Source organism: Myotis daubentonii, chromosome 2, assembly GCF_963259705.1.
Source record: "Myotis daubentonii chromosome 2, mMyoDau2.1, whole genome shotgun sequence".
Taxonomy (NCBI): domain Eukaryota; kingdom Metazoa; phylum Chordata; class Mammalia; order Chiroptera; family Vespertilionidae; genus Myotis; species Myotis daubentonii.
In genome coordinates this window covers 41,635,589-41,662,809 of record NC_081841.1, presented here as the reverse complement: position 1 = coordinate 41,662,809, position 27,221 = coordinate 41,635,589, and the positions used below count along the sequence as shown (strand labels likewise).

Genomic DNA, 27,221 nt, shown 5'->3' with positions numbered 1-27,221 from the left:
GTCCTACCAGCTGCAAACTCCGTGGTGGGCGCACTAAATGAAGGCGGACAGTACCTCCATCTACTCCCCTAATTAGCAGTAGGGTGCATCCCTTCCCGTTGTCGGTCGCCCCTGGTGGCGAGCACCCGGGCCCTGCGGGCGCACGGGCGAGGCTGGCGGAAAGGTGCGGGCAATAGAGGTCCCTGACATGGAGGTGAGCGGCTGGTACCTCCCGGTGCTTTCGCCGCTTCTGTCTCCTGGCACCAGCCTGGCAGCCCGGAACCCGGTTACCCACCCGCAGAGCTCACTCTGGCTCCTCCGCTTCTATCCGTCCTGTTTCGTTCAGGTGTTGCCGCCGGGATTCTGGGTGACCTCCGGATTTCAGGACAGAACTTACATGCATTTGGAAAGGAGGGGGCGCAGAAGAGCTCTGACTGGAGAAGAACTGTCACCATTAGACCTCCACGTTCCGAAGAAATGGGGGAAGAATTCGGAAACTAGGTGGGTCCCTTAAATCCCCAACACCCCCCACCCCCTTAGAGTCCAACCGGCTCCCACCGTGTCCCACACATCGATCTGTCACTTTCCCACCTCTTCCAGAAGGTCGGAGATCAGCCTCACGTCCCATCGTCACCCAACACTCAAGTGGCAGAGGGTGGGCAGTCCCGCCGCGGACCCGGTTCCTCTGCAGAGGGCAGCGTGGGAGGGACCTCGGAGGCTCGGGGAGACCTGAGGGCCAGCGCGGGGTGGGGAGGGGTGGACTTGTGATAGAGGCGTTCGGCACCCGCAGGGGCGCCCACACCTCCAGCTTCCATCCCAGGCGAGGAAACTGCGTGACATTCCCGTCCACACCTGATTGACAGGAGGGAGTCACGGCCCAGGAAGCGGGTGTGGGTGTGTAGAGGCGGAGACAAAACCTCCACCGCACGCGCAGCGGGCCGGGGCTGGCGCTCCTAGACGGTCTGGAGCCGGGGCCACTATCCCCCCAGGTGCCCGGAGGCTTCGCGGGGCCAGAAGAGGCTGACGGAGTGTCCCCCCGCGGGGCTGCTGCCTGCAAGAAGGGGGCAGGGACGCCGGCGGCCCCGGGCGTCACTTGCCCGGCAGCTTCGCCCTCCGCCCGGACTAACTCGCGGTTCCCTCGGGGCAGCGCGCGGAGATCGGCCAGCCTCCTCCCTCCTACTTGCAGCGAGCTGCCTCCGCCTCCCGCTGCCTCCACCCTCCACCTCTATCCCCGTCTGTCTGGAGCTGAGCTCAGAGACCTCAGTCGCCTCGAGCTCTGGAAGTGGGCGCCGGACAAGTCCACGGCGCCTCCCCGCAAGATGGACAGCCGCTACACCAGCACCGCGGGCATCGGGGACTTGAACCAGCTGAGCGCGGCCATCCCGGCGACGCGGGTGGAGGTGTCCGTCTCCTGCAGGTGAGCACGCAGCCTCTCCCCTCCCCCCTCCTCCTGCCCTCCCCGCTCCGGGTTGGGAGCGCTTGGCAAGCGCCCGGGATACTCCGAGGCTTGGAGCGGGTGAGAAGTTGTACGATGAGTGGCCAACAGCCCAATTGTGGGTCTGGAGTCACCCCTGGGTCGAGGGACCCCGGGCGGATAGCGGGAACTAGAAGCGAGCGGGGGGCTACGGGACGGAGACTTCTTGTTTTCTTCCTGGGGAAATGCTGTAAAAGTTGGCTGGGCTGTGACTCAGCGGGGAAAACTCCTGCCGCCGCCCACTTTGCAAGCCCTTTTTACGTCCCAAACCCGAGCGGTACGGTTGGGTGATGACGGGAATCGAAGGGACAGCGTTGCCAAAAGCGCTCGTGACCGCGGCGCGCGGTGACTCGGGACTCCCCCAGCTAGGCGTCTGCAGCCCTGCTATTGACCCGGTTGGCTCCAACCTCTGCGGCTTCCTCCCCACCCACTTCCTGGAGCCCTCGGGTTCGCCTGTCCCTCCTCCTCCCCTCCCCTTCCCTCAACACACCCGCACACACACTCTTCCGGGCTCTGCGCCTGCCTCCTGCCTGATAGGTAGAGATTTCGGCTCCAGCCCAGTGGTTGCAGAAGAATCTGTGCCTTACTTAAAAGCTGGGAAGTCACGATTTTCTACCAGCAAATAGACACATTGTGCTTATAACAATCGACACCCTTGCCCAAGGTTCTGTAAATTTCAAATTCCTTTGCCTTGTGTTCTTTGGGTCAGTTTCCCCGTAAACAAAGCAGCCCAGTTGCTCTATCGCCGATTTTGAGGAAATGGGGGGGGGGGGGGGGGGTAAGACTAAACTGATTTTAGCAAAAGGAGCGGGAGGATTTGCCAGCTATAATTCACTGCCTTGTTGGCACATTTTGATCTCGTTGGAAAACTCTCTTCTCACGTGTCCACCTGCCTCCCCAAGATTGTTTTTCATGCCTTGAAATCCTCCCCTTCCTTTCCTGGGTAAAACTCGCCTTAAGGAAATCTAATAAACCTGGGGAATCTCCCACGTAAATAAGACCTGGAGCTTAAAGTGCTGTCAACCTAGTGGTACTTGATTTTGCATTTTTACAAGACAAAGTCTAAAGCCAAAGGAATGATTTTTCTTGCGGACAGGGGTAGATTGGGGGGGGGGGGGCGGGTGTGGAGGGGGAAAGGAATTTCAAGCACCAACCCAGGACTGAGGTGTTAATCAGCTATCTCTGAAGCGATGTATAATCCTTGATTGCTTGATTCCTCTCACTGCTGACCTCAAACTGTGGAAACAATAATGCTGCTAATGATAGCTAAGCATTAGCCTCTTGTCTTATGGTGTGGCCACAGTTTTAAGTGCTTCCACACATTTCTTTCTGTCAATTGAACAGGTGAAACTTTATGGGAAACTCTTTTTAAATATTAATTTGTAAGCCTTTATTTTTCTCTCCGAAGTTGGTTTTGGATGCTAGAGGGAGGTTATTAATACATACAGATACTGCAGAGTCAAAAGTCCTACATTAACAGCATTTTCTAGAGCTCGTACCCTCTGCCAAACATCCTATAAAATCTGAATGCCATGTGGCCTGTACATGGAATGGGTATAAACATATTGTAAATTAAATCTGAATTTCCCATAAGCTCTTTAGGGTGATTATACCTTTAGAGAAATTATACCTTAACTGGTCTTTCTGCCAATAGGGTCCATGTTTAACCACTCTGGGTTATTATTATTATTGTTGTTGTTGTGTTTTTCCCTGTGGATGCTTGTTTGCTGTGAGTGTGCTGGGAATCCTGAAGTCTGTTAGCTTTAAGGCAGTTTGCCTCAGCTTGCTACCTCAGACCCGGAAATGCCCTTGTTCAAGCCTTTTTTCAGATCACTGATTTGGTGTCTTGTTTTTAATTTTTCAAATAGAAGAAAAAAAGTTCTGAACGAGACCCAAATACTTACATTGTTAAGAATTGAATCTTGTAATTATAGATGGTGGTGTCCTTTGGGCTTTGGCATAAGAAACCTAGTTACACATTCTGGCTTTGTGACTTTCTGATGTTCTTAACTTGGAGCAAGGTCTTACCTCATCTGCTAGTAAGCTTCCTCGTCTTTAAAATGAGGATAAATTATGGTATTTATCTTATATATTAGTAGAGCGTTGTCAGGAGTTTTTAATAAGATGATGACTGAAAAGTGCTTACACATTATGACACTAAGAAAGTGCTAAAATGTTGAGTTGTTATGATACTGGCAATAGTATTTATTGAGTAAGTGTATTATATGATTCACCTGTAATTAGTCCTCTTTCGAAGTTCAGTAAATTGGTTAAAGAAGACAAGGCTAGAAACAGCTTTGAGATACCTGTTCCTTCTTTTTCTTTGTTCTTTGGTGTGCATAAAAAGCATATATCCTAGAATGCTTGTGGGGATTTCAGGGCACAGTTGTAGGCCCCTAAGCCTTACCATGTGCAAGCAGGGCAAAACATTCCCTTACCCTTTTCATCAGAGCCCTCTGGTGACTTGCTGACACTTCAGCAACTCAATAAAACCCCTTTGGATAACCTCTTTTCACTGCCTCCAATCTAAGACTTTTAAAAACTTGATAATATTTTCATCTTCATTTGGGGGGAGGTGAGAAAATCAGTTGAAGCTAAATATAATTCCTGGAAATCATTTTGTGTGTTCACTGTCCAAGTATTTGAGTGTCTTTTATGTGTCTGGCATTATGCTCCATGAGGTGTGCAAGAGAAGTTCTCTGAAAATGTAAAATCAAATCCAATGATGAGGTTCATGCACAGGGAGGGGACAGGTCATTGTGGAATGGAGTGTTTGGAATATACTACAAAGAGGAGATGGGACTTGAGGGGAGACAAGACAGATGGGCATGGTTTGCTTTAGAGAAGGGACTGTATCCATGGCGGTTTTGTAGGGCTACAAAATTTGTGTGTTAGGATGACAAGCATACCTTTCTTGCTGGGTTTATGTAGAAATAAACTCCTGCTCTTTTGACATTCTTTCTACCTATTATTTAGCTCTTGGATTCATTTTTCTTCATGATGTTAATTCATAGATTTTTATGTTAATTGGGTTACCTAATTAAAATGTCTGTAGCTGTAATGATACAACATCAGAAACAGAAAATAATGTCTATAATATTTCCATTTTATTCTGAAAACAGGTGAATTAGAATGAGATAAAGCAGAAGCAAAAAATATCTACATATATATAAAAGCCTAAGCAACTGGTTGACCAATCCCTGCAGGGCCAAGACCAGCAGTCTGACATCTCCCAAGGGGTCCTGGATTGCGAGAGGGCGCAGACCAGGCTGAGGGACCCCAGCAGTGCACGAATCCGGGCACCAGGCCTCTAGTACAGTAATGTTTTCCCTGGGACTTTTGTTTGTTGCACATTTCTAACACATCCTTTTGGTGATGTTGTCACTTTCTCTGATTGAGAAGTTAGCAATTACAAAAGCATTGAGAGAATTCTGTATTTGTAGGCTTTGTAGGTTAGCTATCCTATGTAAATCCTTTCTCTGCAATAATCCTAGAATGGTGGTAAAATTAATTTTAAACATTAATGTCTAAGGAAGGGTATAAAGTGGGACTTTATTGAGCACTTACTTTGTGCTAGGCATTCTAAAAAGTCCTTCTTAACCTGGCCATAACTCTTTTGTCTAATCTCCCAGCACTCCGCTTATGTACTCCGACTGAACATAGTCTAACAAATATGTGTCAACATGTGTTCCAGCCCTAGCCTGTTTGGCTCAGTGGATAGAGTGTAGGCCTGTTGTCCTAAGGGTCCTGGATTTGATTCCAGGCAAGGGCACATACTGCGCAGTTGCAGGCTCCTGCCCAGTCGGCCTGGTCGGGGTGCATGTAGGAGGCAACCAATCGATGCGTTTCTCTCACATCGATATTTCTCTGCCTTTCCCTCTCTCTTCCACTCTCTCTAAAAACCAATGAAAAAAATATCCTTGAGTGAGGATTAAAAAAAAAAAAATGTGTTCCAGATAAATGTGGCTGCAAAACACAAATAAGCGGTACAGTCCCAAAGCATGTGCTGTTATCCTAGTGAACCAAATTCTTTTTCCTACCTGGCCATGGACATGCTGCTCTCTCAGCCCTGAATGTCCCTGACTCCCTTCCCATTCTTTTCTTGATTAGCTTGTCCTCTTTCAAGACTCAGGTCTCTTATGACTCCCAAGCTGGATTTTGCTGTCTTCCCACAGCAGCTGGTATGTAGCAATATCATAGTGTTGGTGGAGGAAAAATTTCCCTCTACCCTCAAGGTTCTTCTGGCTGGTGTATGTCGTTTTCAGAACTTTTCCCAAAGCTGCTGTTTCTTAAAATTAACCAGCCTAAAATAATCAATATCCCGAAAGAGGTATATTTTGGAGTGGCCAACTTATCTCCGCTTCAGTAGTTGCATCATAATTCTTAGTCTTTGTATTCTTCTTAAGGACAAGTTTTCTCTCTTTTGTGTCCATGTTGTTGAGGTAAGAACATCCAAACCTGTGAAGAATTTTTATAAGAATTTATTTGAGCCAAACAGAGGCTATGCCTGGAAGCAAGAACTCAACAGAATGAGAAAAATGTCTCTCAGAATGGCAGTCCGCAGTTTCTTTTATGCATTTGGAATTAAGGAAGGGACATAAGGAAGATTACATGAAAGTGGGAGAAAGCAAGGGGAGACTGGATTACAGGATAGCTAAGATTCTGTGCTGTCTCTTGAGGGTGGTTATATTTCCTAGGGGTCTGAAAAAAGCATTTCAAAGGTGTGTCAAGCTAGATGCACAGAAACAAGGGACAGGGCTTGTTTAAGGAAACGATAAACCTTTTAGTAGAGAATCTGTATTTATTCCTGGGGCGTGACTCTACACCGTGACCTACCTAGTTAGGAATCTATGATTGGATTACTCTGTAAGGTTACTTTCTATCACTGGACTTGTCAGTTTTATTACAGAACCTGTTTTTCATCCATAATATGTATATTCTGAGTTTGGCACAGCATATTTAGTCAATGAGTGCTGAATTCTGTAATTCTTTGGATGAATCATCTGGCACGAGAAAGGCATTTTGCCTATTAAAATACAGACTCCAAGGCCCCCACACCAGCTTTACTGAATCAAAATCTCTAGGCTCACCATGTACTAGTTTTTCACATTAAAATTTTTAATCAACCAGTTTGATGAGCAAATGACTGTAGTCACTTGATGTAGATTAGCAATACCTACCCTACTAAGGTATTAGGATGCTACTTTTCAATGGTGTGTTGGAGCTGGTTTAAATGGGATTCAGACAGGAATTTGTGTCAGTTGTTAAATAAAGAAATTATTAAATATGTAAACCTAAAATAAATAAATTACATTTTAAAAGAAAGTTAAGACATACTCCAAACTTCCCACATCTAGTTATTTTACTATATGTTAGTATTATCTGTACTCCTTACTATCATCTATGCTCAATCTTTTTCATCTATATGGTGAAAATATGCAGTTGTATACTATTGTTCATCTCTTCTCAATCAGTGTTCAGTGACATCACATTAGTAGCTTGAAATTGGCCATAGTGGGAATATTTACACCATGGAAACTGGCAAACACTGCAAATTAGAGCTTGATTATTGTTCTGTTATTGTCTGCACTTAAGACATTCCATGAGAATCAATTAGTTCTATGAAATTTACAATTATAAATGTCTAGATGTATTACTATTATTTGTAACTTGTGTGCTCAGCTACACATACTTTATATCAGTAAAATTTGTAATAAATTATCTAAACACACACATACATACACACATTTAGCTTTTTTTTTTTTTTTTTTGAGAGTCTCTTGTTAAACACATACCTACTTTTACATTACTGTTTATGGGCCTTTTGTAAAAGATAAAGCATTATACAAAGGAAGGAAATTGCTGCTCTTAGGCTGTCACTATTAGAAATGATAGTGTCAGATTCAGCACTGTCTCTGATCTTGCTTCTCTACTGGAATAAGTGGGTTGTGTAATTTTTCTTTAAATTAATCTTTATTCTTCAAAGTATTTCAGATGTCCCCTACCTCCCCCCTGCACCACCCCAGAGGACCCCCTCCTCCCTTATCCCTTCCCCTCCTCAGGCCTTCCCAGCACTAGTATCTGTCCATGGCTTCTGCATATATGCATATACATTCATGGGGCAATCTCTTCCTGCTTCCCACCCCCTTCTCTCTGAAATACATCAGTCTGTTGCATGATTTTATAATCCATGAAAGGTTGTGACAGCCTGCCAGTGTACTGTCACCGGAAGTACAGTGCAACAGGAAGACTGAAATTGTGTGTGCTTTTTACTTTCTTCTCCTTTTCATGTGGTCCTCTCCACATGTTCTTTATTCTCTTCTAGGTCTTTTATTTGTTTGTTTGTTTCTCCACTCACTGTTGGCATATACCATGCACGTTTATGTGTCACAGCTCCAGTTACACAGTGACGAACTGGCCACCTGGGAAAGCACATTCAGATTCCAAAGGGGAGAATCTGATGAGCCCGGCGGGAATCGGCCCATTTGGGAGCAGATGCCTCTACTGTTCCGATTATCTGCGGCGAATGAGAATCCGTGTTCAAATACAGTTGGGGGCTCCACCCCAATCCGCATGGGTTTATCTCTTAGACACACTTTACCCTTCTTTAGTCAAAGCGTTTGAAGTTAGTGTGCAAGTAGGTTTCCAAGTGATGTTAGCTGATAAATTATGTTACTATAAGCTAGGGAAATTAGAATTCTGTTAGCCCATTAATGAGGCATATGATAGGCAAATTGAGGGCCAAGCTGTGATAGGGAGTTCACATCTATTCTTATGGCTCTGCAGTTCCTGAGGTCTTGTTCAAAAACGTAGTCACAGTGCTTTCTGGGGGGCCATGCTGGGGTGTTTTTCTTTTTTAGCTTCCAAGTTTTAGGAAAATTGGTTGTGGTGATATTTCTGGGCAGTGGTTTTGAACTCTAAGTGTGGGAGTTGCCCAGGTATATCTTAGGAGAGAAAAGTCTTACTCATGTTGTTTCACCAGTATTTTGGCCCACCCTGCATTTGTTAGCATTTGGGGCTTGGAGTGTTCTAAAAATGCCCTAAGATGTGGAGAACGGAGTCTAGAAGTAATTCACAAAGCAAGACCCCACAGGATAGGTTGGCTATTCACAGTTGTGCTGTCTTAGGTACATTATTCGTGGCCTGACAGGCAACAGCCTGCATTCGTTCCCTATTTGAGTTTATTCAAGGCAGGGAAGAAAACCAGTTCCTCTCACAGAAGTTTTATTCAGTTGTTAGCCTGGTTTATAATAGTAACACTTGCTTATTAGAGCCAGTTTTGTTTTGCCTTGAAGAGCATAGGTGTGAAACTAGACCAGCTTTACTAAAACTGGCTGTGAAATCTGGGAGAGTTACTTAATCTCTGTTCCTCAATTTGCTCATCTGTAAAGTGGGGATAATAGCAGCCTCTACCTCTTATATTTGTTTTGAAGGTTAAATAAGTTAATACCTGAGTTAAAGCACTACTTGTCACATGAGGTAAGTACTCAGTAATTAAATGGATATAAACACAAAACAAAAGCCACCCACTATTCCATCATACTATGAGCATGTAGTTCACTTCTCTCATGTATAACATCACATTTATCGTCTCTCTCGTGTGTCCATGCTCACATACATTGTATAATGAAACCATACTATATTCTATACAATTTTTCTTCTCTACTTTTCTGTTAGTATTATATCATGTAAATGTTGCTGTCATTAGTTTTTGAAAACATAACCTTCCATGACTGTGTAATAGTCTATTATATGGTTATACTATATTTATTTTCCAAAATGTATTCCAAAAAGTTAACATTCAAAATGATGCTACAGATTACGGATGAGCATTGTTATTCACCAACAATTGCCAACTCCTATGATTTCCCCTACCCCCACCCCAGGATAGTTTTTTAGAGCTGAAGAAATTCATAACTATCTTTTGAAAGAGATTGAATACCTTGTTTTGGTTATTTCCTCCCTATTCCTCTTTAAGCAGAGTCAAGTCTAAACTACTGGCTGCACCTTTCTAAATACTTTTATTTCCCTGAGAAACTTGCATGTAAAGATTGATGAGAATGTGGGGCAGCAGAGTGTAGCAGCAAGAAAATGGAATTAGGAGCCAGACAGATGTCTTTAAATCCCTTTTTTATACCTTTTTGAAATGTTATTTTGGGTAACTTATCTCAGCTTTTGGAACCTCATATCCTAATCAGTAATACGGAAATGATTAAAAAAAATTGATAAGATTTTTGGAGAAGTGAGTGAAATCAAGTCTATAAAATGCCCCACACCATGCTTATCACAAGAAAAGCACCTAATAGCTGTTAGTCTTATCTCATTTTTTGGGGGGTATATTATTGTGTGACACATAGCAACACAGAAGAGAGTTACCTATAGTTTGGACAGAAACATGAACTGCAGGGTGACCATTACTAGTATAAAGCTGCATGTTAAGGGTCATATGTCCTAGCCCAGGCCGAATACTGTCTAAATGCAGAATCAAACAGTGGCCAGAGAGTATAGATTTGGAAATGCATGTACAATTTCTACAGATTCCACTGCATGGCTCCCCACACCAAAACACACAGATATGTGGCCTTAATGAGATTGGATAGGTAGGAGGTAGAGCTTAACAACAAAGTTTGGAATGAAAGCGCTTTCTAGCATATTCTTACATGTGATCAATAAAAGCTATCGGCTGATATTTCGATTGCTCTTTCCTGTTGGACATATGATAAAACAGGTATCACAGTAGATGACAACACTGGCCAAGGGACAGCAAGAATATACTGCCGGTAATAAAATAAATGTATTGCCGATAATAAAATAAAGTATTTAAAGGGTGTCTTGCTGCAATGGTCAGTGTTCCCTGCCTGACATACAGTACCTTAATTTTTAAAAAAAATACATTTTATTGATTTTTTTTACAGAGAGGAAGGTAGAGGGATAGAGAGTTAGAAACATCCGTTAGAGAGAAACATCAATCAGCTGCCTCCTGCACACCCCCTACTGGGGATGTGCCCCCAACCAAGGTACATGCCCCTGATCAGAATTGAACCCGGGACCCTTCAGTCCGCAAGCCGGCGCTCTATCCACTGAGCCAAACCAGTTAGGGCAGTACCTTAATATTTTTAGCCTTATGACAACCATCAGTGTTAATGCCTCTCCAGCCAGGGATATTAGCTGTCAGACATTCTTTTTCAAATTGTGAGATATTTTGTCAAGTTTATTTTATAAAGAATAATACTCCAAACTTCCTGAGGAAATTATCAGTTATCTTTTTGAAACTCTGAAGAAACAAAATATCATTGATGTTCGCCGAGGAATATTTGTATTTATCAGCCAGTGAAGCTATTCAAATATAAAAGCTGGCTTGGCCAGCATGGCTCAATGGTTTAGCATTGACCTATGAACCAAAAGGGCACAAGTTTAATTCCATGTCAGGGCATATGCCTGGGTTATGGGCTCGATCCCCAGTAGAGGGGCATGTAGGAAGCAACCTATCAATGATTCTCTCTCATCATTGTTTATATCTCTCTCTTTTTCTTCCTTCCTCTCTGAAATCAATAAAAATATATTTAAAAAAAAAACTCTTTAAAAGTTATTCTATGAGCCCAAGAAACATGAAACCTTTGGACATTTGCTATATATTTTATTTAAATTAATGCCAAAGTCTAAATCTATGAAGACAATGTGTAAAGCACTTATATGCCAATACACTCATCCTTCCAACAATTCTGTAACCCAGGTGATGTTATGGCCTATTTTGCAGGTGAAAAGATTGGGATTCAAAGGGAGTGTAAGTCATTTGGCCTAAGTCTCACATCTAGGAAGAGAAAGGATTGAGATCCTAATCCATAAACAGTGTCTAGTTCTAAGATGTATGCTTCTGACAACTGGCCATCTTCTGTCACTCTTCTACAAGTTCTTTATTTTAGGCTTTAAGGGTAGGGCTCATTCCTATCTGTGTCCATGTGCTGGTGACTGAAGAAAAATTACAAAGCTGGGAGACACAGTTATAATAGATGATATTAATATTATTACTAAGGGGAATATGAAATTCGTGTGTGTGTGTGTGTGTGGGGGGGGGGTTCTGTCCCCAATTGGTAAGAGCTGTGAATAACACATTCAGATGAGTGGCATACATGTTAACCATTTGATGTCTAATTTCCAAGTATTGATTCTATTCTTTTTTCTGCTGCTGAGTTACCTAATGAAGCTGTGGGAAATTAAGTAATGAGGAGACTATTTCACTAGAAATCAGCAGGCAGGATAAGATGAAAGCTAAATGCTGGAGAAAGGTAATGGACCGGGCAAATGAAAAATAGAGGAAAATTAATTGAATTGACTCTGACATTCATATTTGTCATTAAGATTTGAAAATTGGCCTCAAGTCCTATTATTTCAATCCACCGTTTTCTTAATAATGAGGAAGTCACCATTTAAACATGCTAGCTTGTTAATAATAAATTCCAAGTTTTCCTTTCAAATATGTTCAAATATATTCCTATGACAAATGTGTTCTTCAGAATTCCATGTAAATAAAGTAGTTACTTTGGTAGTGAAATATCACTACAGTACTCTATGTGAATTGTGACATGAATTTGATAAAGTCAGTATTTTCTACTTTGCTAATTAGCTACTCTCTTGATCTCTCTATATGTAATAAATGACATTAATTTTATTAAAAATGATCACAAATGTCAGAGAGTGTAATGGACCAGATATGATTATAATCAACCATAACTAGTTGAAACCAACACATTTCTCAGCTTTACTTAGCACAGTAGTGCTTTTAAAATCATTTTGAGAAATTGGCTTCTCACTGCCCACAGATCCTTGTTAGTGCATCATCTCAATGTGTATAACTCTGTGTGCATTCTTACAGACCTTTTCTTAAAAAAACCTTAATGTATTCCTAAACGGAGTATCATATTCTTTGTGGTTCTCTCCATAATTAAAAGCTCAATCATTCTTCTTTGATGTCTTCAACAGATTTTTATGTTTTCCAGCTATAAAGCAAAGACTTAGTGGAGTAAAAGCAAATGAGTGAGATTAAGTGATATCTGAGAACATACAGAATAATAACTTTATTTGCTAATCCCATTAAATTACATATTTTATTTTTCCTTTTAAAAGTATTTATTGTTGGAAGTATTGCATATATCCCCTTTTTTTTCTCTCATTGACCCTTTATAACCTGCTAAGTTACCTATTTTAGAGACAGCTCACTGTCTGGCTTATCTTGATATCTCAACTTTCAAATTAATTGCAGAAGCGGCAATATTAGAAGTTAGACTGCAGTTGATTTCCATGCCATTGGGTTCATCCAAAGCCTCTTTGTAGGCATTGGGAAAAGGAGACATATATTAAGTTGTTAGTGAATGTTGGTCTTAATTGATAATTTAAATTAGTGAAGTTAGAGACTATTTTTGGAGAGAAGTTTAAAATATACTAGCTAAAAGATGATTGATTTTTTTTTAACTCAAAATTTGTCTCACAATTTAAATTAAGTGGTTTTAAATTCTTTGTTTCACTTAAATCATTTTGTCCTTTGAATGGCATTTATTTGACTTCTTGCTTCCTTATGGAACATGCCAGCAAAGTACAGTGGAAACCCCACGGTTTCATTCTGTTCCTGACACTGGCTCTGTAACGATTGACGATCCCTCCACTTCTCTGGGCACGAGTTCCTATGAAAGGTTGAGTCCCTGGTCTAGAGGACCTGGGAGGTTACTTAGAGCTTATTAGAACCTTGAAATAAATTGAAAAGATGTTCTGATTTAAGGAAAATTTGTGATTGTCAATACATTGAAAACTTAGGCCCTAATTCTAATGTCTGGGTTTTTGTTTTTTTTTAAATTTTTTAAAATTTGTTTTTTTAATTGATTTTTGGAGAGAGAGGAAGTGATAGGGAGAGAGAGATAGAAGCAACAATGAGAAAGAACCATCCATTGGCCACCTCCATGGGGATCAGCCTCTTGGTTCATGGGTGGATGCTCAACCACTGAGTCACACTGGCCAGGCTGGTGTCTCAGTTTTTTAAAAAAATATGTTTTTATTGATTTCAGAGAGAGAAAGGGAGAGGGAGAGATGGATAGAAACATCAAGGGATATTAAGGTACATTATTACTAATGTCAACCACTTCCTACTTCAAAGTTCTCATTTCACTTAATATTCTCCCAAAGGGATATCAGAGGTGTTCTGCTGTTGCTGCTCTAGTTTTTCCTGTCAATAGGGATCTATAGCTAGCTTTCTTCACCCTGAAAACAAACTTTTGATATTATTAGATATCTGTGTCTTACTTATAATTTACTCTTGTACTGTGTTTACTATGTTTTCACAATTTATATCTCTATGACATCCTATATAATAAAAGGCTAATATGCAAATCGCCCAAATGGTGGAACGACCAGTCGTTATGACGTGCACTGACCACCAGGGGGCAGACACTTAATGCAGGAACTGCCCCAGGTGGTCAGTGTGCTCCCACAGGGGGAGCGCCACTCAGCCAGAAGCCAGGCTCACGGCTGGTGAGCACAGCGGTGGTGGCAGGAACCTCTCCCACCTCTGTTGCAGGCGGGTGGTAAGGAACGAGGGGTCCCAGATTACAAGAGCCCCAGACTGTGAGTGGGATGTCTGACTGCCGGCAGGTGGACATCCCCCAAGGGGTCCCGGACTGTGAGAGGGTGCAGGCTGGGCTGAGGGACCCCCCACTCCAGTGCAAGAATTTTGTGCACCGGGCCTCTAGTATAGCTTATAATAGAGATGGTAAATGGGCCCAATCTTGTGTTAAATGATTAGCTGTCACTAAATGCCGGCTCCTAAAGTAGTACCTGGAAGAATTCTTAGGAGACATTTGGCCTTTGTGGGAAAGAGTATTATGGGTGACGTCTATTTTTATTTTTTATTTTTTTAAAGGTGCTATTTATTTATTTATTTATTTAAATCCTCACCTGAGGCTATTTTTCCATTGATTTTCAGAGAGAGTGGAAGAGAGAGAGAAAGACAGACAGAAATATCAATGTGAGAGAAACACATCAATTGGTTGCCTCCTGCACACACCCTGACCAGCACCTGGGCCTGGGAGGAGTCTGCAACCAAAGTACGTGCCCTTGACTGGAATAGAACCCGGGACCCTTTGGTCTGCAGGCCGGGGCTTTATACAGTGAGCCAAACCCGCGAGGGCTAGTGGACTTTTAAAATAAAGCAAACTAATACGATGTGGCGTGTATGCTGTTATTTTTAATAGTTGCAATCTTTAACTTACAGTGACTGATGAGGCACTGAAACTTATACTCCTGTCTCCAATGTGTTTGTTGCTTCCTTTCCATTCCTGCTGCCATCACTCTTATTCAGGAAGTTGTTCCTTTCCCCTGGACTACTAGAATATTTTCCATGACTCCAGAATTCCCTTCTTTGGTCTGTTTTTCACATATTGTGTAGTTATTTTCCTAAACAAAGGTTGAATTGTGTAATTTTTCCTTTTGCAGAAACTTTCAATGTTTCGCCTCACCAAGGTGTTCAGCAATATGATGTTCAGGGTCTTTCCTCTCCCGCCCACGCAGCCTCCTCCAGGCTCCTCTCAGACGTGGAGTACTTTGCTAATCTCCAAGTGTCTTGTGTGGACTCTCACTTTCTACTATTGTTGATGCTTTCTTGAAGTGGAATGGATTGTTCCTTTTTTTGAGTTCCTACACCACAATTCTTATCCTTTTATTTTCTTCTGCTTATAATTATTTTGGTTTCTGCATGTCTGTCTCTCCCACCAACTCTAAGAATGCATATTTGCTTTATCATTGATTTTCACAAAAATTGTGTGCTTTGCACATAGAAGTTTTCGATAAATGTTTGCTGCCTGATGGAAAGATTGGTAGAAAGAATCTAGACATCCATGAATCTGTGTATGCCTATAACCTTAAAAATATTAGTTTACATACACAGAGCATTAAAATGACTCACTTTCTAGTTCAATTTAGTAAAACATAATATTTTGATCTTCGTTTATAAACTAAGATTTATTAAAGTACTTTATACAAAGTTTTGTTTTAGATTTTTAGAAAGTGAAAAGGAGGAGGGAGGGAGGGAAGGGGAGAGACAGAGAGAGAGAGAGAGAGAGAGAGAGAGAGAGAGAGAGAGAGAGGAGAGAGACATATCAGTTGGTTGTATCCACACTCGCCCTGACCTGGGCAGGGGATCCAACCTGCAACCCTTGACCAGAAATTGAACCTATGACCCCCTTTGGTGCTGGGGTCAATGCCCTAACCACTGAGAACACTGCCAGGGCTATATACATTTTTATTTGAAGAAATGAGAAACAAATAATTTCAAATTCACTTTGTCGTCAAGCATAGCAAAGACACTTAGAATTTTCTTATTACTGAAAACTTTTTTATTTAATTTTGGATGAATACTATGCAAAAAGAGAGAGAAGTAATAGAATTTATATGTATGATATCATAAATAACATTTTTAAGTAGGGAAATAAATGAACATATCTGTAACCAAATGAAGATTTTTGTCTTTGGGAAAGATGTTTGTAATAAATTACTTGGTGGGCTGAACTCATAAAGGGCAACAGGACATTATGCTTTCATTTGGGCATAATCTAGGATAAGAAGAGCTGTTTGGTGGCCTGGACTCTTTAAGAAGTAATAGGTATTTATTTGCTAATGTGCTTTCCCTGTGTATTTGTTTCACCAATTTTAACTTGGAGCCACACAGTGTTAAATTTTAGAAAAGCTGAAATTCAACTAAAAAAAAAACCACACAAAACAAACAACAACAAAAAACAACTGTGGAGAAAGGGAAGATGGAAGAGGAAACTGCTTTCTGTAGAAAAAGGGGGGAGGGGAGCCAGAACTTGTTTTCATGTGCACAAGTAACATATGAGCATGTTTATTTAAGTCAAGTCACTATCCATCACACATCATTTCTTACATTGATCTGGTTATGCTAATTTGTTGGATTGCCGAAATAATTTCTCAAGTGCTTGAAACACAGCGAAAGTACCTCCGTGCTCAGTTGATTATATTTAACCTAAAATGTCCCCCTGCCTGATTACATCAGATCTTTCAAGAGACTGACCTCAATAGTGGTTTAACAATAAAATGAGAAAAAAACCAAATTTATAAAACCATTTCGTTTCAGTGAAGACAATGAATGGGTGAATTAGTGTAACACAGGCTGCTGCTAATGATGTTTGGTGAACATTTCCAGCACACACAGAATAGGCTGTAATTTAAAAAATGAAATGATTATGTGGTTGTGTCACGTTCATTTTAGGGTCATGGTCTAAACCAGCTATTCTAAACGAGGATTATCATCGTCTCAGAATTGCATCAGAGATTTTTCAAACCACATATGGGCACTCCTGAAATTCCAGTTTGCTTCCCGCCCAGGGAATAAGTAAGCCCTCTCCACCATTTTCTCTACCCAAACAGACTTTCTGCCAGTTAAGTCTCAATCCCTGATCTCCCACTTTCACTTCTCCATTGTCTCTTTAACGTAGTGGACCACTCTGCTTCTGACTGGCCTGTCTGACTCCAGCAGAGACCATCGCACATGATTATTGGACCTTTCAACCTCACACTTGCTCTGGGCAAACCTTCTCCCTGCCATGAATCCTATACAGTGGTCTATCTGTTCAAAAAAAGCAAATATTGGCATACTCTCTCTCTCTTTTTAATTTTTATTGATTTCAGAGAGAAAGGGAGAGGGAGAGAGAGATAGAAACATCAATGATGAGAGAGAATCATTGATCGGCTGCCTCCTGCACACCCCCTTTTGGGGATCGAGCCCACAACCCAGGCATGTGCCCTTGACTGGAGTTGAACCTGGGATCCTTCAGTCCATAGGCAGATGCTCTATCCACTGAGCCAAACCGGCTAGGGCAAAAAAGGGTAAATGCTGTCATACTTTTACCTTCGTTACAAATCCTTTTATTGCCTCTGTAATAAGTCTGCGAGAATCTTCCAAACCCTGACCTGGCTTTTCAAGCCTGTTCTCTTTCATTGTCTCCATGTCATGCCACCCTCTCTCTCCCTACTGTCCTCTCCAAGCTGTGTCCTGAACACTAAGCCATTCCGTCCACCTGCATTTCCTGAGGGAACCATGATGCTCAAGCCTTGGTTCCTGTGGGAATCATTTTGCTTTCCTTTGTTATCTGACTCGATAGACTTTACTGATAGTTCAAGCATCATTCTCACTGTGAAGACTTTGCCTGATTCTTCAGATGGAATTGCCTCTCCCTCCTTTCCTGTAATCTGTGATGAATTTATTATACACATTCCCTATTTTGCTGCACATATTTGTTTACAAATCTGTCCCGTTAATGGAATATAAATAATCTGGGGCCAGAGCCCATGTGTGTATATCACAGTTTTCAACACCACTCCTTTTTTTCTGTCACTTAGTAGCTTAGTGCTTGTTGAATAAACATTTGAAAGGATTAGATAATTATTAAATGATAAATTCCCATAGGGCAGGACCTGGGTCTTGTTCACCTGTTTCAGCTTTGTACCTAATCCAATGGTTTGCATGTAGGAAGTGCTTAACAATTATTAATTCAATGTATAGTTGTAAAAAGGAAAGTCGAACATCTTAGAAAGTTGAACATGACTGAAGGCATAAATACAGGGAAGAGTGTAATATCAAATGTCTTGAAAAAATAAACAATTTTATAAAGGCAGGATGAAGGTGACATGGCTAAACAATGGCCTATGCCTATTTCACTCTGCTATTTTATTATTACTTTTTATTTTTGGACCTAGGTGAGTATTTTTGAGTCAGGGACAAATTCCTGTCCTAATCGTTTGTAACAAGGATAGCAGATGCATGTTAGAAAACTGTTTTCAATCTCTCCATCTCAGCTGGTTGGTCATTTGTGCTTGCCTTTTCAGATTAATTCCTTCTCTTTAAATTCTGTTGTTGATCCTGCAAAGCTCAGAGGGCTCTTACAGATATTTGAATTATTCAGTGGTTAGTGATCTAAAGAAATTACAGAAGGTATTACTTAAAATATGGAGGACAAAACCAAACCAAACCCTGCCAACCTAGCCTTATCTTTATAGGTATAGTGTTTTTCTCACTGGTATAGCCTGTGTATTGATTGATAAATCTTAAAGGAAGCTGATTCCAGACAACCCTGCATATAGATAAAGATTTTCTTTACAGATATTGAGCCTGGAGACCTATGACTTTTTCCCCATATTGAAGCAGTATATTGCGCAACAGCTATAGGGTGTCCCAAAATTCACGCCAGAAGTAATTTTGATAGAAAACACAGGTTTATAATTAAAAATTGTAAATTTTTTATTGATTTATAAAGTATACAGTATAGGGTTATGTATGGAATTGCACATCGGGTAAATGGCCTCCACGGCTTTGCTGGCACATACACAAAGCCGTGGTCTTCATTGGCCTTCATTGTCCTTGCTCCTGGGCCATAATTGGTACTTGGTAATGCTTATCACATTGAAGGGATTGAAATCAAAGGGCAACAGATATTAGAATCTGATTCAATAAACCAAGTAAAATTAGGCTTTTATTTTTGTTGTTAATGCTCACGCAAAATTCAAATCTTGTGTGAATTTTGGGACATCCTATAGTAGAGAAGCAGAAAACCTAGTCCTATGATCAACATGTTTTGGGAGTGGTGCTTGGAAGACATCTGAGCTGATGTTGAGCAGAGTAGTCAGCCTTCAGTTTTTTACCTTGGGGTAGATCCATCACAGTCATCAGCTCTTGGTTTTTGGTCAGTGATTGTCACCTACAAATATGCATTGACTCTGGGAGAAGTAATAAATTCTGAAAGACTGCTAATAGGGCTAATCGTTTGAAATAGGTGCAAGCTTATTGCCCACTTTGCTGTTAGCAAGTGAGCTAAAAGTGGTTACTTTTAGAGTAGGCAGGAGGAGGGACTGAGGAAAATAATGATTCACAATCTCAAGAATTGTAACTTAATTAGTGTAATGGTGTAATGTATTAAGGAGCAGAGCACAAATTCAGAGATGGAAACATCTGGATTTAAACTCCAGCTCCATATATTACCAACAATGAGCATTCAGCTGAGAGTTAATCTCTCTGTGCTTTGGTTTATAAATGAAGATAGAAATTCCTTCTCATATAGTTGCTATGGGGATTGTATGCTATGATATCATAAAGTGTGAAGAAAGTTCCTATCACTTAGCAAGGAACTCTTTTTTTAAAAAAAATATATTTGATTGATTTTTTTACAGAGAGGAAGGAAGAGGGATAGAGAGTTAGAAACATCGATGAGAGAGAAACATCGATCAGCTGCCTCCTGCACACTCCCCACTGGGGATGTGCCCGCAACTAAGGTACATGCCCTTGACCGGAATCGAACCTGGGACCCTTGAGTCCGCAGGCCGATGCTCTATCCACTGAGCCAAACCAGTTAGGGCAGGAACTCTTTATTTTTATACTGGCATTCAACAGAAATAGTTGAAAAATAATGGACCGACATCCTGAAGATAGTGAAGGCTCTCTAATAAAAACCTTATAATAATTGTTACAAAAGTGCTACATGCTCATTGTAAAAACACACAAAGAAACAAGCCAAACAATGTTGAAAAGGAGAAAGGAGACCATTCAAATCATCCCAAATTCAACCCAGTGATGGATCATACCAATTAGATACCTCTCTGTGCATTTATGTAGGCATATATAAAAAGCAGGTATCATTTATTCCCATTTTATCCATTTATCCATTTGTATCATTTATATCCATGTTTTGATGACTAGGGAAAATGGGCACAGGTTTTTCCAGATAGTAATACTGGAACCTGGCTTCCTCTCTGAAAGTCTGGCGCCCCCTGCCTGGAGGGCAGGAACTGCAGTGCTCCTCTCTGAGCGAATGACCTCAGCTTCCATCCGGGGAAATCCCTCCTCCTTTCTCTGCTGCACCCACAGAGCCCTCACTGCTGTTGTTCAAATGCCCGTGTTGAGTGCCACTGGGGAATTGCAGTAATGCCTTTTTGCTGCAGGGCCTGCCCCATGGACTAGCTGCCTGCTGTCCCTGCAGCCCTGCTCATTGCCTCACAGTGTGGTCTCTCGTTGATTTACCGGGTCTTTGTGGTTCTGTTCTTGTTTAGTTCTTCCCATAAGGTCATTTATGTTCCTGACTCTGGGCTCCATAAAACATCTCCATATTTTCATCATGAATTTCCTTCTTTGATGTCACCAGAATATTGTGGCATCTGCCTATAGGTGCTGTTTCTGAAAGCAAAGAGAGCTGGGGCTTGATTAAATTCGTAGAGCTTATTGCATGACTGTTTTGAGTTCCAGTTGGCAGAGTTTGGTCTGAGACTTGCTTTCATGGCATCATATAGGATTCGGGAGTGAGGTTGTTGTGACAGAGAGCTGTGTAGCCCTCACATACTTCAGCAATGGAAGGCAACAGAGAACTGCCAAGAAGTATGAATTGGATAGGACAGTTAGTAAATGTTGATACCCCTCAGATTATAGACTCTTCTATTCATCATGCCACCAATCACTTTACTGAATTATCTTACTAATTTTGAAAGATTTTATTAGTTAATTCTATTTTTTTTCTACATACAAAGTTAAATCTTCTGCAAGTAAAAATTTAATTTTTCTCTTTACAATGCTTTCATTTTTATTTTATATTTTATTCTCTAGAGTCTAGACCTTCTGAAGTGATGCTGAAGGATGACATTATTTGCAGCTCATTTCATTTTGTTCTCAATAATGTAGTCAATATAACAGATACAAAAATAAAAATTAATAGTCAATGAAAAATTTACAAAAATGCACTGTGACCATTTACTATTCTTCTGTCTTTGGCCAATTTCTTTAACCCCTCTGAATTTTAATACCTCATCTGCAAAATGGATTCTGATAACAATTGCTACCTGCTAGGATTATGTGAGGGTTCCATGGAATGATCTGTTTAAAGTGCTCAGCCCAGCACCTGGCACCTGGCTCAGTACATGATGAGTAGGTGCAGAATTTGTGATATAGGTTCCCGTTGGGCATGGAGGGAGTAATCAGTTCTACCTGTCTGGGACACAGCAGTGGGGAGACAGTGAAAAAGGTTCACATTTCCCAGCAGGAATGAGGTTGGCGAGGAAATTTCAGAGCGAGGGAATGCTATGGGTAAAATTGCCTCAGGACTGTGAGGCAATGTTAGTTTAAGGGACTGCAAAAACTCTGACATGTGTAGAGCAGAGTGTAGATGATATGGAATATGGATAGAGGTGCAGCTGGAGATAAAGCCAGGGTGAGAATATGGCAGGTATTTGGTGCTATATTAAAGAATTTGGAGTTTCTGAAGGTAATGGGTTTTTATTCAAGGGAGCCATTTGGTCAGGAGGCATCTTGGTGAGACCAAGGGAAGACCAGTTAAGAGCTCTAAGGTTTGGGAAGTAGTTGGGACTTGGAATCAGAAGCCAAAGTGGGGAGACGCATTAGGGAAGAGGGAGAGAGAAAAAGGGAGGATGACTCTGGGGTCTCCCTTGGGAGACAGGTGGGATGGACAGTGTTTCTGTGTTAGTTTCCTGTGGTGGTTGTAATAAATTATCACGAATTGGTTGGCTTAAAACAGCAGAACCTACTCTCTCACTATGCTGGAGGCCAGAAGTCTGAAATCTGTGCCACTTGGCAGAAACCACGGTGTTGGTAGGGCCATTCCCCCTCTGGAAGCTCTAGTGGAGAATTCATCCATTCCTTGCCTTTTACAGCTTCTGGTGCCTGCTGGCATACGTTGGCTTGTGGCCACATCACTTCAGTCTTCAGGGCAGAGACCTGAAATCTCATTCTGCTCTGTTCACACTGTCTTCTCCTCTGTCTGTGTCAAAGCTCCCTCTGTCTTTTTTTTTTTTTAATGTATATTTTATTGATTTTTTACAGAGAGGAAGGGAGAGGAATAGAGAGTTAGAAACATCGATGAAAGGGAAACATCCACCAGCTGCCTCCTTCACACCCCCTACTGGGGATGTGCACACAACCAAGGTCCATGCCCTTGACCGGAATTGAACCTGGGACCTTTCAGTCCGTGTTGGGGTCCAATCCCAGCAGGTCCAGGGGTCCCCAAAGGTGTGGACGGAGTTGGCAAAGAAGGAATGATACATAGACAGCGTTCAGTTGATCAGCAGGCTAGTCAGGATCTCTAGCCAGGATCTCCAGCCAAGTTCTGTCTTTTATTGTCTTGTTACATCTGTATTTATACCAGTTGATTTTAATCCTGTCAATTTCTATTCCAAAGGTTAGGGCGTTTCTTATCTCCATTCCAGGGAGTAAAGATTATGTAGCTTAAGGGTGATTGTTCATAGTTAAAGTGATTACCCGCCTGGCATTTAGTTAAGGGGTTTTATTCCCTCCCTCTCTTCAGGGAAAAATCCCTACCTGGGGAAACAACCTTTCTCGGAGAGGTGACCTTGGTTAAAACGCATAGCGCCAAGCTAAGAGGGTGAGCAAACATATTAAGAACAGTATGCCATATCCGCCAGGTCCCAGGTTTCTTCCCTGCAGCAACTGTGCCAAGCAGCAAGGATGGACCGGCTTCTGGCAAGTCCGCAGGCTGATGCTCTATCCACTGAGCCAAACCGGTTAGGGCATCCCTCTGTCTTTTTAAAAGGATATATATCATTGCATTTAAGGCCCACTCAGATAATCCTGGATAATCTAATTTCTCGTCTCTGGATCTGTTATTTAATCACATCTGCAAAGACTCCTCCTCCTCCTCCAAATAAGGTCATATTTATAGGTTTGAGGGATTAGAACCTAATATGTTTGGGGTGGGGGGCGTTATTCTGCCGGTCACAGTTGCCATTTCACTGAGGTAGGAATAGAGGGGCCACAACGTGGAGGAAAAGATAGTAAGGTTAGTTTTGTATGCGTGTTTCAGGTTTTTAAGGAGACCCATATTCTGTTCTCAGTTTCTTTTTATCCTGCTCAGTTTTGTTAACATAAATGTTGTGTTTCTCCAGCAGAAATCAGGGACTGGTTCGGTACCTTTTTTTAATCTAAAAATAATGAAACCAATGGGTTCTATTTATTTTAGCTCAGGCAAACCAGAACTCTGACATGTCAGATTTTGCAAAATACCTGGGTTTCCTTTGAAGCAATTTTCAAGAATATCAATCATAGTTGAAGACCTCAAGAAAATCATAAATATTTTATCTATTAATTATCTTCCCCTCAAATTTTCTTAGGATCTAAACCAAATTCAACACACGCCTACGTTGAAACTGTTATTTTTATCACTGACCTTTTTAGCTCACTAGTACTAATTAAGAAATACTTTAAATATCCTATTTCAGCAAAATCTGAGAATATCTTAGTTTATTTCATCCTCAGTTTTTTGCGGGGTAATATGTATTATGTCTGGTAAAGTTCTATTTGCATGTTCAGGCTATGAGAGGAAGCTGTTGAACTGAATTTTTAGTTTATTTGTACAATTTCACATCTGAAAGTCTATTATTTTCTTGAAAGCCAGATAATCTTGTTAAGTACTTTCCAATGACCCCATCCATCAGAATTACTTGGTATCTGAGATTCTAGCTGACTTTGACTTTGCAGTGAGCTTCAGTTTCAAAATACTTCATTTTTTTTTTTTCATTTCTAAGGCTTGATTTTTTACCTGTACACAATCTGTTTCCTCTTGTCATACAAATTGTAGTTTCAGGAAAAATATTTTTTCCTTAAATTTGTATGCTAAGTTTCCAGAGATAATGTTTATTTAATGAATAAGATCAAGAATAAATAAATGAGGGGATTAAGTTTTACATTCAAATCACTTCCACATTTGATCATTTTCCTTTCAGTTGGTTAAAAAAAAGTTTTGATTTCATTGTTTTTATTTAAAAAACACACACATCCCTGAAAATCATTTTGTGTGTATGTGTATTTAAAAATGCGTATCCCTCCCCTCCCCCCAAGAACTCTCAAATTCCAATCCATAAAGCAATATAATGCCCAAAGTAAGGGCCCTGGGCAGGGTGGCTCAGTGACACAGGGCTTGTTTCCAATCCCAGTAACGCAGCCACTCTCAGGTATTCTCAGTTAATGGGTTACTTATTAGGGCAAAGGCTCTAAATGCCACCTCCCTAATCATACACGTCACTATATTTCACGTGTAAAAAGCTGATGCTGCCGTAACTGGTTTGGCTCAGTGGATAGAGCATCAGCCTGCGGACTGAAGGGTCCCAGGTTCGATTCCGGTCAAGGGCATGTACCTTGGTTGTGGGCACGTCTCCGGTGGGGAGTGTGCAGGAGGCAGCTGATCGATATTTCTCTCTCATTGATGTTTCTAGCTCTCTATCTCTCTCTCTTCCTCTCTGTAAAACATAAATAAAATATATTAAAAAAAAAAAAAAAAGCTGATGCTTTTGCTTGGATACTGAAACCCGTTCATTCATTCAGGAGGTGCTTGTTGAGCCCTTCTTGCTCATGTGCAAGCCTGTGCTAGGTTCCACGGTTGCCAAGTGAGACTTGGTCAACACCTTGCCGGTAGTCAGTGGTCCTGAGACTACACTGAATAACATGTAAACAAAAGCCCCCTAATCATTTCCTAAATTTTGATTTAACCCAGAATCATTTTTCTTATAGATACAGAACAATCATCAGGGGAAATTGTATGATGCAGAGGTGTGGTTCTCTGTTCACACGGGGCAAGTTTATGCTGGACAATGTTTGTAAAGTGATTAAACATATTTTGACTCTATTTATAGGCTATGTTTTTGCTCCTGTGGAATATTAAATAGAACAATTTTGTTTGGCTCTATTTATAACCCATGTCTTTTTTCTTATTAAAAGAATAAATAGAACTATTCCACCCAGGTGCAGCCGTAGGCCCTTTACATGTTGTCTCAGCTTGCTTTCTGGAACTCACGTCATACCTTCAATTTGGGGACTTATTCCCTAAAACAAGTATAGTGTAGGTTTTGTTAAATTAGCACTTTAAAAGGTCACAAGTAATAGGGTTGCCTTTCATCTGAAATTATTCAGTTTAAGATTCATAATATATACCAAGTATATTTTCTTTTTCAAATTGCATCTGTTAGCATAATGATATTTGCTTTCTCTTTAAAGCATTTTAAAAAACTTCTATATTTACCACATTATCGAAGAATGATATTTATTAGGTGATGTCATTTGCTAAGTAGGGAGGAGTTAGCAGCAGGCCTGCAACATTAGTTTAACTGACAAATCACGTTTACCTTAATAGACCATGTTGTTATGCTCATTTTACGTAAGAATTAGACATTTTAATTTTCTACCAATAAAGCCTTGTTATATATAAATATAGAAGAAAAGGATACTTGAGCTAGATCCCTGTTTAAATTATTTTGATCATATAGACATACCTATAAAATGTGTGATCTTGGGTATATTTTTGAAAATGGTTGGAATAAGAGTTAACTATTGTACCTATTTTTTTTTTTTAAAGTTGTAGCTGAATCAATTTGCGTTTGTTTTTAGGTTATTGTTCCTTCTTCCCATAATAAACTGTTTTCTTATATACCATCTGATATTGCTATTTAATTATTTCTGTGAGTTTGTCTTCCTAGTAAAATCTATGTTTCTTGAAATAAGGGGCCTTGTCTTTAATATTAATGGTGTCTTCGGAAGTGCTCAGTTAGATCTTAGGCCTAGACTATTTGCTTGAAAATCACTTGCAAAATTGCACTGAAGTTTAAAGAGAACGGCTAACTTCCAGGTAGAGGAAGACAACCTGAGATATCATTTTAAGAGCTAACTGGCTGATCCGTGTGGGTCTTGGAATGCCAATTGAGAATAAAAATAGAATTGTCAAGACAACTGTAATATTCATTGTTGGCCACTTAGCGCAGTTCTGTGCTAATAACTGTATGAGAAACTATTTTAAAATTGAAAGGTGATTTGAGCATAAAACCAGAGCAGGAAGGGTTATTGGATGCGCGAGCTGACTGTTGTGCTCAGAGAGGATGCCTGGTGCGTTGGTCTCTGTCATTAGGGACTAATACCTGTGAGCATTGATAGGAAAGGTGGGAACTCGGGAAGCCTTTCTATTGGATGGTCCTAGAGAGATGTTACTAAATTCTTGCTTCTCTACTCCTATTCCAGGCTTCATACAAGACACGCCGTGTCCATTAACTGAGTATTTCTTCATGCTGGTTAGAGTTGAATTGATGGAGCCTTAGCTAGTTCAGTTGAACTTGTTTAAGTCCACAGTCCAGGCATTTTAATTGGCATTTGGGGGTAAGTGGTTACTAGAACAACCCAGGCAATTCACAGATCATAGTTTTCCAACTCATACACTGTAAATTTCTTCAGGTGAATTTTCTAACTTATACGCTGTATTTTTTTCATAATTTCTTTTCGGGAATTTGTTCTCTTCTTTGTTTGGGCTGTATTTAGATTTACAGCCTAGAAAGACACAGTCAGGATTTTTCACCTAGTGAAGTTTGACATGTTATAAAATTATAGGCATAAAGCTATAGGCATCCTAGCTCAAGCAGATGACACCCCACTGGAGGGAAGGAGTAGTCTCCCTATATAAAAGCTGATAGGGAGTGTGTGTGTGTGTGTGTGTGTGTGTGTGTGTGTGTGTGTATGTGCCTGCGCTCTCGAGCGCTATTTTTTTTAAAGTGCCTCAAATGGAAAACAACAATATTTTTCTATTGAAAACAGTTATGTTTGGCCACCCTAGTTCTTTCTCTTCATTCTGTAGGCAGCCTCTCTACTTCAGATCAGTCCATGAACTAGAATGTATTTTATTTTACACTCTAGTAGCTCATATTTTTGAGGCCTTCTGCA

At 40.9% G+C, this 27,221-nt stretch overlaps 1 protein-coding gene across 2 annotated transcripts in view; it reads left to right on the top strand.

Moving 5' to 3' along the window:
- Window positions 1–964: 964 nt before the first annotated feature.
- The window catches only part of CPNE8 (copine 8), a 191,837-nt gene continuing 165,580 nt past the window's right edge, over window positions 965–27,221 (top strand). Inside the window, exon 1 of one of the 2 annotated variants that reach the window (XM_059682550.1) lies at window positions 965–1,396. In XM_059682550.1, the coding sequence (XP_059538533.1) occupies window positions 1,299–1,396 (98 nt within the window). In that variant the 5' untranslated portion in view covers window positions 965–1,298. The remainder of the gene's footprint in view (window positions 1,397–27,221) is intronic. The other variant, XM_059682551.1, reaches the window with a different exon arrangement.